The following is a 13,201-nucleotide window of genomic DNA, read 5'->3' as shown; positions in this document are numbered from 1 at the left end:
AACTGATCTTTCTAAATATCACATTTCTGTTACTTTGTAATAACAGGTGACAAGCCTTTGCCACAAAGGATTGTAAGATTGAATTTCTTAATCTTGTATCTTCTATCTCTCTCAATACCTAACCAGTTACAAATTTCCTAATCATTCTTCAATAAAAACTTTACTTTCTGAGACTTCTGGTCAAGATGGCAGCTTAGAAGCAGTAAATGTTCAGACCTCTGAAAACCCTTCCTCACCGATAACAAACTGAATGCTCATAGGGGATTGAAATTCAAACTTTACAATGGGACAGAGGTGGGGAACCCTCCTCCTGGACTCAAATCAAAAGGTATGCCTCCCAAAAGCCAGAATCCTAGAATACTCGGGTCTATGGGGAAAGCAGAAGGAAGGTCCCAGGACCCCTCCCCCCAACCCAGAGTGTTGAGCCTGCAGCAGCAGCAGGAACCTCAGGGCTGGCAAAGGTGCTTTTCTGAAGGGTGCACCTTGAAAGCAACTTGGGCCAGGCTCGAGGCATCCAACAAAAATGGCTGTGAAACAGCCAGAGAGAAAATGGGGGAGCCTGTAGCCCAGTGGCTGGGTCCTTCCATTGGAGTCGCACCAGAGGTTTTTGCCTGGGGGCACATCTAGACCAACCCAGTTGAAACTAATCTCATTAGGAGCCCTCAGAGCTCAGGGAGGTGAGGACCCCTCCCTCCCTGGAGTGCAGGGCCATGAAAGGACAGGAACCTCAGGATGGGCAAAGGCACTGGGGTACCTTGCAGACAGTGCTGTGCCAGTCTCAGAGCATGGAAGTAAGGCAGAGGAGAAGCAACTGGAGAGAACTGAGAGTAGTAACACCCAAAACGCCAGCAGGCAGGGGAGGGAAGACCCTGGGCTTCCCCAGGAAGACAGTGCAGCTGCAGAGAATGGACAATTTGCCAGGGGCTAAAGCCTTGGATCATCAGACAGATACACTGAGAGCCAGTCCTCCTCACTCAGATTTCTGACTGGAAAGGGGAGAAAACACCACAGTGATGGCAAACAGTGAGGAAGCACAACAGCCTCCAAACACCAAGAAAAGCAAGAAGAAGGGGGTGAGTTTGGACACATTTTATGGAGCAAAAATATAAAAATGCAGAGGAGATAGAAGAGGAAAAACAAACAAATGCTCCAAAATCTTCCAAAAGAAATGGAAATTCTCCACAAACTCTTTAAGAATTCAAATCAATAATTATCAAAAAGATGGAAGCCTTCTGGAAGGAAAAATGGGAAACAATGCAAAAGGGACTCAGCAATATGAGGGACCAAAATATGCAAATGCAGAAACAGCTCAAAGCCTCAAAAAACAGGTCAGACCAAATGGAAAAGGAAAACCAGTCTTTAAAGGTCAGAATCAGGCAACTGGAAGACAATGATCTTGCAAAAGAGCAAGAATTAATAAAGCAAAGTCCAAAGATTAAAGAATTAGAAGATAACACAAAATATCTCACTGACAAGGTAACAGACCTGGAAAACAGAGGAAGGAGAGACAATCTGAGAATCATTTGTCTACCAGAAAAGCCAGAAAAAAAAACAGTAATTTTGATAACATAATACATGATATCATCAAAGAAAACTGCCCAGAGATTCTAGAACAAGGGGACAAAATATTCATTGAAAGAGTTCACAGAACACCCTCTACACTAAATCCCCAGAAGACAAATCCGAGGAATGGAATTGCCAAATTCCAAAGCTTCCAAGCAAAAGAAAAAATCTTACAAGAAGCCAGAAAAAGGCAATTTAGATACAAAAGAACACCAATCAGGGTCACACAGTATCTAGTAATTTCCACTCTGAAAGACCATAAGGCATGGAAAATGATATTCAGAAAATCAAGAGAGCTGGGTCTTCAACCAAGAATCAGCTATCCATCAAAACTGACTATATACTCCCAAGGGAAAGTATGGGCATTCAACAAAATATAAGATTTCCAAGTACTTGTAAAGTAAAGACCAGAGCTCCCAATAAAATCAGGAGTGAAACAAGGATACCCATCATCATCTCTATTATTTGACATTGTATTAGAAACACTCGCAGTAGCAATTAGAGAAGAAAAAGAAATTGAAGACATTAAAATAGGCAAGGAGGAGACCAAATTATTGCTCTTTGGGATGACATGATGGTCTACTTAAAGAATCCTAGAGATTCAACCAAAAAGCTAGTCAAAATAATCAACAACTTTAGCAAAGTTGCAGGGTACAAAATAAACCCGCATAAGTCATCAGCATTTCTATATATTTCCAACATAGCTGAGCAGCAAGAATTAGAAAGAGAAATCCCATTCAAAAATCACCTTAGATAAAATAAAATACCTAGGAATCTATCTCCTGATACAATCCCAGGAACTATATGAACACAACTACAAAACACTCTCAACACAACTAAAACTAGACTTGAGCAATTGGAAAAATATTAACTGCTCATGGGTAGGACAAGCCAATATAATAAAAATGACCATCCTACCCAAACTTATTTATCTATTTAATTCCATACCCACTGAACTTCCAAAAAATTTTTTTTACTGATTTAGAAAAAACCATAACAAAGTTCATTTGGAAGAACAAAGGATCAAGTATATCCAGGGAAATAATGAAAAAAATACAAAGGAAGGAGGCCTTGCAATCCCAGATCTCAAACTAAATTATAAATCAGTGGTCATCAAAACAATTTGGTACTGGCTAAGAGACAGAAAGGAGGATCAGTGGAATAGACTTGGCGTTAGTGACCTCAGCAAGGCAGTATATGATAAACCCAAAGGTCTCAGCTTTGGGGACAAAAATCTACTTTTTGATAAAAAACTGCTGGGAAAATTGGAAGACAGTGTGGGAGAGATTAGGTTTGGATCAACACCTCACACCCTACACCAAGATCAATTCAAAATGGGTGAATGACTTGAACATAAAGAAGGAAACTATAAGTAAATTAGGTGAACACAGAATAGTACACATGTCAGATCTGTGGAAAGGGAAAGATTTTTAAACCAAACAAGACTTAGAAAGAGTCACAAAATGTAAAATAAATAATTTTGACTACATCAAACTAAAAAGTTGTTGTACAAACAAAACCAATGTAACTAAAATCAGAAGGGAAGTAACAAATTGGGAAACAATCTTCATAAAAACCTCTGACAAAGGTTTAATTACTCAAATTTACAAAGAACTAAATCAATTGTACAAAAAATCAAGCCATTCTCCAATTGAGAAATGGGCAAGGGACATGAACAGGCAGTTTTCAGATAAAGAAATCAAAACTATAAATAAGCACATGAAAAAGTGTTTTAAATCTCATAATCAGAGAGATGCAAATCAAAACAACTCTGAGGTATCACCTCACACCTAGCAAATTGGCTAACATGACAGCAAAGGAAAGTAACGAATGCCGGGTGGGATGTGGCAAAGTAGGGACATTAATTCATTGCTGGTGGGGTTGTGAATTGATCCAACCATTCTGGAGGGCAATTTGGAACTATGCCTAAAAGGCAATAAAAGACTGTCTGCCCTTTGATCCATCCATAGCATTTCTGGATCTGTACCCCAAAGAGATAATAAGGAAAAAGACTTGTACAAGAATAATCATAGCTGCGCTGTTTGTGGTGGCCAAAAATTGGAAAATGAGAGGATGTCCTTCAATTGAGGAATGGCTGAACAAATTGTGGTATATGTTGGTGATGGAATACTATTGTGCTAAAAGGAATAATAAAGTGGAGGATTTCCATTGAGACTGGAACAACCTCCAGGAAGTGATGCAGAACAAAAGGAGCAGAACCAGGAAAACATTGTACACAGAGACTGATACACTGTGGCACAATCGAACATAATAGAATTCTCCATTCGTGTCAATGCAGTGTCCCTAAACAATCTGCAGGGATCTAGGAGAAAAAACATTATCCACAAGCAAAGGACAAATTGTGGGAGTAAAAGCACCAAGGAAAAGCAATTGCTTGACTACAGGGGCTGAGGGGATATGACTGAGGATAGACTCTAAATGAACACTCTAATGCAAATATCCACAACATGGAAATGGGTTTGAATCAAGAACACATGTGATACCCAGTGGTATCACGCATCGATTATGGGAGAGCTGGGGAGGGGAAGAAAAGAAAATAATCTTTGTCTCCAATGAATAATGTTTGGAAATGACCAAATAAAATGATGTTCAAAAAATTTTACTTTCAATCTCTCTTTTCCATTTACATGAACTATCCCTTTTAATCAGGTGTGCTCATTATCCTCCTTCTGAATTATTATTAGACTTCTACCTCTCCAGTCTATAAACCATCCTTCCTAATCCTAAAATAATAATAAATAATAAGAAAGAGAAAAAACATTGAATTTGGAAAGGCAGGTACTGTCTTTTGACTCTTTTGAGCCTTTAGAACTTAGCATAATGGAAGTACTTAGCTTACTGATTGACTAAAATATATGACTCCTTTGTTTAACATTCTTCAGGATTTCCCAATTGTTTTTATTTTCTACTTTCAAAGAATACTTTTATCAATGTAAATATCCCTTATCTCCATGCAGATTATATGTAACTCATAGCTTTTCTTGTGAAAATTGTGATTATCCCTTCCATAAATCCTTCATGGAGATCCAATCCATTATGTCTGAAATCATGTTCTAGATCTACTTTTGCTATTTTGCACCTACAAAGGCTGCCCCTCTGTTATCCTTGCTTCAGTCGAAAGCTAACTCAGTTGGTGCAATCATATTTTTCTGAGGCCACTTCCCACATACACATTGGTAACATTTCATAGTATATTCATTTTTTGGGGAATTTTTCCATTGCTTATTGGGTCACCTGTAACTGACTACTTTGATATCATGATGACCCATGATTTGTAGCAATATCAGTATGAAGTCATCAAGATAATATTACCCAGTGGTTAGGAGCAGAGAACAACTTGGAATCACTGAAAATGTTGCACCACTCCCTAAATTCATTCCAGTGTGCTCCTTTATAATTCTGTCCAAAATGCATGTAATTTATAACTCAATAGATTGTCCATCTAACTGTAGTTAATGTTTCAATAAGGCTTACTTTGTGGCAGGCACTGTGCTACATAAGAACTGGGGATATTGGCAAAAGGGCAAAAAAGACAAAAAATCATTCTCTGATTTCAAGGATTATATGTTATAATGTGATAGAGAGCATTTAAATTGATATATACCAGAAATATACCACATAGACTGAAGGTAAACTGAAAGGAAAATATTAGAAGATTGTGTGAAGTGGGCATGTCTCTTGTGGAAGATGGCCTTGAGCTGAGAGAAACCAGAGAAGTCAGTGGTGGGGAGGAGAGGGTACAGTAGTTAAGAGATAGGAGATGATCAGACCAACAATGTAAGATGGAGGGTCATGTTCAAGAACTCTGAATACATCAGGATAGCTAGATTAGAGATTTTGTGGAGGGGAATAAAATGAGAGAAGATTGGAGAGATAACAAGGGATCAAATTATTCCAGGCTTTAAATGCCAAATGATGTATTTTGTACTTGATACTAGGGATACAAGGAATTAGTTACTCTCATTGTGAGAAGTGGTGGTATTTGACATGGGTAGACCTGTTTCAGAAAGCAGAAGATTGAATGAATGGAGGATGAATTGGAATGAATAAACAATGAAAGTAGCAAGACCAGTCCTATGACAACTTCATGTAATAATTTGGGCAACATGGTCTTTCCAGTCTTCTTTATAGTATTTCTCTTCATGAGTCATATGCCACTCAAACTGGAAAACTAATTGATTCTTGCTCCTGTCTCTATGAATTTTTGAACATTTTTTCACCTTTGCATGTAACAGATTCTCTCCTCATTTCAGCCTATTTACATCTTTACATCTTTCATAATCTTGCTGAAGTTATCTGCTCAAGGAAGTCTCCCCTAATTTTCTTGGTTGGAAATGATTATTCTTTCTTTGAATCTTTCAGGCTATATTTGTTCTCTCATATACCTTTAATGATTTTGTGATATTGTTATTTGTTTAAATGTCTTATCTCTCACTCAATTATAACTTTCTTGAGATCAAAGATCATATAACTTGTCATTTTTATATCACCAGCATCTAGTACAATTATTCTTATTAACCAGGCAGTAAAGAAGTACATGGTAAATTTGAATTTGATGGTTCTGTATTTTTAGAGCGTTAACGTTTTATCAGGATAAGTAGTTCTTTACATGGTATGGATGGTTTATTTGCCTGTCTGTTCTCAAATACCCAGGCTATTGTTCTAGTCTAGAAGTGTTCACTCAGAGGTGTGCTGATTTATCACTATAATGACAATTCCCTAACTCCTAGATAGAAACAATTTTTTTTGCCTGTGGATTAGAACATGGATTGCATTACAAGGCTTCAGATTGCATATTTTATCTTGTTCTGTTTATTGTATCAGAAATAGAACTAGATTCTTCATTGTTATTCTCATTTTTCCTAATTAGTATGGAGAAGAAATCAAAAGCAGGAAACTTCTATCATCCAAGTTACAGTACTGTATAGAGTAAGAAAGCTCTCAGATGGATGAGATAATTGATGTAGTGTATGCCATTGATATATGATGCTGCTGCTAATGTATACATTTCTAGGCCTCTAATTCCAGGGATTGCATACATTAGGAAACATTATTGTACTAATGCATTTAATAATTCATTGATGTTTACATTATACTTTCTTCACAACAACCTAGTTAGATATGTAGAACAAGAATTATTACCCTCATTTTGTATGGTTCTATTAAAAACTAAATACCTACAACACACAGATTATTTTCAAAATGACAGAATTAGTAGAAGCAGAACAGCTACTCTACCCAAAATGTAAGAAAAGAAAGAAAAAAAGCATTGAATTGGGAAATGATCAAGAAATCCAAGGAGAAGCTATAGTGAAGGCATTCTAGCTAGTCCAGGCTCTTAAAAAGAGATTGTCAGAAGACCACAAGCATGAGGGTATAGAGAGAAGTACCCAGACTGAGATTAGAAAGTTTAACCAGTTGTTTAGTCAAGAGGGAAAAATCCAGCCTTGATACCTTCTAATTTTTTTCAAAGCACATTCACTATATCATTTTCATTTTATACATAAAACAATCTTGTGCATTAAAAAGATAATATATTATTTATCTGTTTATTTACTTGAGAAAATTGAGAATGTAGGCAAGTTATCTCTTAATACCTAAATTAGTAATTATGGGAACTTCCCAATTTTTTTCCATTAAACATGTTTTCTTTCTTGTGGAGATCATAGCTCAAGCAATGCTTTAGGAAATCATAAAAATTAAAAAAGGGCTATTTTCAGAATGAAGGCCAAAACATTTTTGGGGACCGAGACAATAAACATATACAATATGATATGCAACTCTAGGCCTTACATTTAATTTTGGACCATGATGTTTTCTTATATTTGTGTCTTGTACTTAGTCCTTACTGTGTAGTTATGTTTTTTTATCTTAAGTAATAAAAGCTGATCTTTTTGTATTACAGAATACAATGATCCCCCATTAAATTTTAGTGCTTCATCATGACATAGAGGTAAGCATAGTTTCTAGAACGTCTTTCAGGGTGAACACATGTTCTGGTAGATCTTACCAAACTGAAAGGCCTTTGAGTATAGCCTCATTAACTGACTATTTGCCTCAAGTCTAAGGAACTATCCAGTTAAATTTAGAAAAATCTCAATACCAAGTTGACTGCAATATGATGAATTTGTAAGCCACGCCATTTCTCCAAGACCATCTACTAAGTTACAGAGATAATGTTATCTCTGCCAGTGGAAGGAATACCCAAATCAATAAAAACCAGTGAAGTAAATATAATGAAAAACATGGTGTGGAGAACAAAAATTTGTGGTTAAGGGGAAGACAAGAAACTATGTTCAAGAACATTTAATGTATTACAAATTATTCTGTTAGAAAATGTTTGAAACAAGTTTCACTGAAACAGGAGCAGATAATATTTTATTTCAAAAAACATAAAATATGTTTTGATTTGGAAAATCCCTTTGATCATTTCAAAGATGTTGGGTGACAGTTAAATGCCCATTTTTGAAGAGAATCACAAATAAAGATTGCCACCTTTCAAAGTATCAGTATAATTAAAACTATTAGCTACTAAAACTAACAACTCCTAAAAGGTTTAGGAAAGTTCAAATGAATTTCAGAAAATTATCTTAAATTTAGAGAGTTTATAGGCACAAAACTCCAGACACTCTGACATTCTCCTAACTATATTACTGATTCAAATGAAAAGGGAGTGTAATTCTTGTAAAGATTATATCACTTTGCCAATGCCTGAGAAGCCTCAGAAACTAATCAAATATTATTATATTATCTATTAAGAGTCTAGACAGTCTAGTCATCATATATACTCGAACACAAGAGTTGTAACTATTTACCACCCCCCTTTCCAGAATATGATTTAGTCTTGGTACCAGATAAAAATAAAAGGAAGTGTCCATAAGTTTTCTAACCAACAAGAAAAGGTGTACATTTTTTATGATATTAAATCCACATTCCTAGTGCCCCTGAAAAATGAGAATGTGATATAAAATATAAAAGTATTACATTTTTACACAGTCAATCTGTCGTTCAGCTACTCCAGTTTTTCATGGATTGTAAAGCATTTGAGAACAGGCAATATTCCTCTGGTGGTTCCTCACCTATCTCCAGCTTTTAAAGTAGGTATAATTTTAATAAAAACATGCCACATTGAAGAAGCTATTAGACACAGCACTGAAGTTTCCTTTGATTTGTGCATGAATGTGAGACAGCTGAAAAAATTTAAAGTATAGTTTTAAAAAAGAATATTTAAAGTATTCTCTTTATATTAAACTATCTTTTGGGCTTAGTGAATTACTTTAAAAATGTTAATGTTATCTCTTTTTATGATTAAATTTCTTATTCAAACAACTATACCCTAGAGAGATCATCTATGATTACTAATGGAACATTTAAAATAATTATAATTTACTCAAATTCTCATTGGATAAAAGCCCTAGGAAGAGCTCAACTTAAATTTCACAAATTTCTGAATAAATATTTTATCCACTGCCACAGAACAATATAGAGGAAACTAATTGAATTTTTTATTTGAATAAAGATACTTACGCTGGTTTCATTGTATATGCATGCTTTTCATGAATGAAGATACCAGCAAGGGCTCCCGCTCCTGAATTTAAATACTAGACAGAGAAATTAAAATATATACATTTTAAAAATTATATAATGAAGTTAAATTTGAAATATTTCAAGAGACAAAATTCATAGTATTTGAACATATTAACTCATTTTAATTATTGTTGTTGTTGTTTTCTTATTTAGCTACCATTTGAGGATAAGACCTAATAGTCAAATTAGATTTTTAGATGGTAAATGACTAATGATAAATAAATGAAAAACAGTTTTGAGAAAAAATGCAAAAAACAACTTTTGGCAATACTAAGAAAACAGGTTATTAGAGATTAAATAAATATGGTTAATTTTGCAAAGAACATGTCCTCCTGTCAAAATAATCAGATCTCTACATGTAGCAAAAATATACATCTGGTAAATATAGGAAAAACTGATTGATGTAATTCAGTAAGGCTTTAGCAATCCATTTTTATCCCATAGAATATACTTGACAATAAATGGAAAATAGTCTGGACTATATTAGGTTACTACTAAATTGATTATAGGATTAGATCTAGGAAGTTGTCTCAATGAATCATAATCTTGAGAGATATTCCTCAGAAATTATCCCCGATCTAACAGGTTTTTTTAAGTTACATTGGTAAGATGGGACAAAAGTAATTATTTTTATGATTGTGTTTAAATAAATATGTAGTTAGGTTAACAGAATAAAAATATTTAGTTTGTCCAACTTACTAATCTATATCATTCAACTACATATTAAATTCAGTTTTATAAATTGCATCCTTGGAGTTCACATTGCGGGAATTAGTCAGATGAAAAAGTCACATTCATATCCACCTGTTCATACCACAATAGTAACAGGGAAAGGTTATAGGTAACACCAAAAGTAATGAAGGATATATGGTAAGATCACTTCATATGTAGGATTATTTGGAAGATGTGATCATAAATTGAAAAAAAATATGGTTCAAGTGTAGCATTTATAGTGAATCTCATGTGAAAACCATGTACATTATTTGTACATAGTATTTTTTATTGTTTCATCCCCCATTGACTATAATTTTGAGAAGACCAATTATCTTCTACTTTTCTTTTTTCTTTTTCTTTTATTTTAATAACAAATTTCCACAAATGTCTGATTCATTTTGTCTCCTTCCCTTCCTCCCTCCCTATTCCTGAAGCTGACAAGCAATTCAATCTGGGATATAAATATATTATCACACAAAACAATACAATAGGCTGTTGTACTTTTTTAAATTTTAAATATTATTTTATTTGGTCATTTCTAAACATTATTCACTGGAAACAAAGATCATTTTCTTTTCCTCCCCGCCCCCTGTCCCACCATCTTTCCCTCTCCCATTGCTGACGCACAATTCCACTGGTTATCACATGTGTTCTTGACTCGAACCCATTTCCCTGTTGTTGGTATTTGCATTAGAATGTTCATTTAGTCTCTCCTCAGTCATATCCCCTCAACCCCTGTAGTCAAGCAGTTGCTTTTCATCGGTGTCTTTACTCCCACAGTTTATCCTCTGCTTGTGGATAGTATTTTTTAGATCCCTGCAGATTGTTCAGGAACATTGCATTGCCACTAATGGAGAAGTCCATCACCTTTGATTGTACCACAGTGTATCAGTCTCTGTGTACAATGTTCTCCTGGTTCTGCTTCTTTCACTCTGCATCACTTCCTGGAGGTTGTTCCAGTCTCAATGGAAATCCTCTACTTTATTATTCCTTTTAGCACAAAATTATTCCATCACCAACATATACCACAATTTGTTCAGCCATTCCCCAATTGATGGGCATCCCCTCATTTTCCAATTTTTGGCCACCACAAAGAGTGAAACTATGAATATTCTTGTACAAAACTTTTTCCTTATTATCTCTTTGGGGTACAAACCCAGCAGTGCTATAGCTGGATCAAAGGGCAGACAGTCTTTTATTACCCTTATGGCATAGTTCCAAATTGCCCTCCAGAATGGCTGGATCAATTCACAACTCCACCAGCAATGAATTAGTGTCCCCACTTTGTCACATCCCACCCGGCATTCATTACTTTCCATAGCTGTCATGTTAGCCAATCTGCTAGGTGTGAGGTGATACCTCAGAGATGTTTTGATTTGCATCTCTCTGATTATAAGGGATGTAGAGCACTTTTTCATGTGCTTATTAATAGTTTTGATTTCTTTGGCTGAGAACTGCCTGTTCATGTCCCTTGCCCATTTCTCAGTTGGAGAATAGCTTGATTTTTTGTACAATTGATTTAGTTCTTTGTAAATTTGAGTAATTAAACCTTTGTCAGAGGTTTTTATGAAGATTGTTTCCCAATTTGTTTCTACCCTTCTGATTTTGGTTACATTGGTTTTGTTTGTACAAAAACTTTTTAATTTGATGTATTCCAGATTATTTATTTTGCATTTTGTAACTCTTTCTAATTCTTGTTCCTTCTGAAGTCTTTCCCTTCCCAAAAGTCTGACATGTATGCTATTCTGTGTTCGCCTAATTTTCTTATAGTTTCCTTCTTTATGTTCAAGTCATTCACCCATTTTGAATTGATCTTGGTGTAGGGTGTGAGGTGTTGATCTAAACCTAATCTTTCCCACACTGTCCTCCAATTTTCCCAGCAGTTTTTATGAAATAGTGGATTTTTGTCCCAAAAGCTGGGGTCTTTGGGTTTGTCATATACTGTCTTGCTGCGGTCACTTGCCCCCAGTCTATTCTACTGATCCTCCTTTCTGTCTCTTAGCTAGTACCAAATTGTTTTGATGAACGCTGCTTTATAATATAGTCTGAGATCTGGGACTGCAAGGCCCCCTTCCTTTGTATTTTTTTTTTCATTATTTCCCTGGATATCCTTGATCTTTTGTTCTTCCAAATGAACTTTGTTATGGTTTTTTCTAAATCAGTAAAAATTTTTTTGGAAGTTCCATGGGTATAGCACTAAATAGAGAGATGAGTTGGGGTAGGATGGTAATTTTTATTATATTGGCTCGTCCTACCCATGAGCAGTTAATGTTCTTCCAATTGTTCAAGGCTAGTTTTAGTTGTGTGGAAAGTGTTTTGTAGTTGTGGTCATATAGTTCCTGTGTTTGTCTCTGGAGATAGATTCCTAAGTATTTAATTTTGTCTAAGGTGATTTTGAATGGGATTTCTCTTTCTAGTTCTTGCTGCTGGGCTGTGTTGGAATTATATAGAAATGCTGATAACTTATGTGGGTTTATTTTGTATCCTGCAACTTTGCTAAAGTTGTTGATTATTTCGATTAGCTTTTTGGTTGAATCTCTTGGATTCTTTAAGTAGACCATCATGTCATCTGCAAAGAGCGATAATTTGGTCTCCTCCTTGCCTATTTTAATGCCTTCAATTTCTTTTTCTTCTCTAATTGCTACTGGTAGTGTTTCTAGTACAATGTCAAATAATAGAGATGATAATGGGCATCCTTGTTTCACTGCTGATCTTAATGGGAATGGATTTAGTTTATCCCCATTGCAGATGATATTAGTTGATGGTTTTAGATATATACACTTTTTATTATTTTGAGGAATGACCCTTCTATTCCTAGCCTTTCTAGTGTTTTTAGTAGGAATGGGTCTTGTATTTTATCAAAGGCTTTTCCTGCATCTATTGAGATAATCATGTGGTTCTTGCTGGTTTGCTTGTTGATGTGGTCAATTATGTGGATGGTTTTCCTAATATTGAACCAGCCCTGCATCCCTGGGATAAATCCTACTTGATCATGGTGGATGACCCTTCTGATCACTTGCTGGAGTCTTTTTGCTAGTATCCTACTTAAGATTTTTGCATCTATATTCATTAGGGTGATTGGTCTATAATTTTCTTTCTCTGTTTTTGACCTGCCTGGCTTAGGAATTAGTACCATGTTTGTGTCATGAAAGGAGTTTGGTAGAACTCCCTCTTTGCTTATTATGTCAAATAGTTTGTATAGTATTGGAGTTAGCTGTTCTTTGAATGTTTGATAATATTCACTGGTGAATCCGGCAGGCCCTGGAGATTTTTTCTTAGGAAGTTCTTTGATGGCCTGTTGGATTTCTTTTTCTGA

General features: G+C 35.3%; 1 protein-coding gene across 1 annotated transcript in view; it reads right to left on the bottom strand.

Moving 5' to 3' along the window:
* The window catches only part of KYNU (kynureninase), a 147,296-nt gene that overhangs the window by 28,916 nt on the left and 105,179 nt on the right, over window positions 1-13,201 (bottom strand). Inside the window, exon 10 of the mRNA XM_001371076.3 lies at window positions 9,112-9,185. Within this exon, the coding sequence (XP_001371113.1) occupies window positions 9,112-9,185 (74 nt within the window). The remainder of the gene's footprint in view (window positions 1-9,111; window positions 9,186-13,201) is intronic.

The sequence above is a fragment of the Monodelphis domestica genome, chromosome 4, assembly GCF_027887165.1.
Source record: "Monodelphis domestica isolate mMonDom1 chromosome 4, mMonDom1.pri, whole genome shotgun sequence".
NCBI lineage: Eukaryota > Metazoa > Chordata > Mammalia > Didelphimorphia > Didelphidae > Monodelphis > Monodelphis domestica.
Note: the sequence above shows the minus strand (reverse complement) of the source record. Positions and strands in the feature narration are given on the sequence as shown.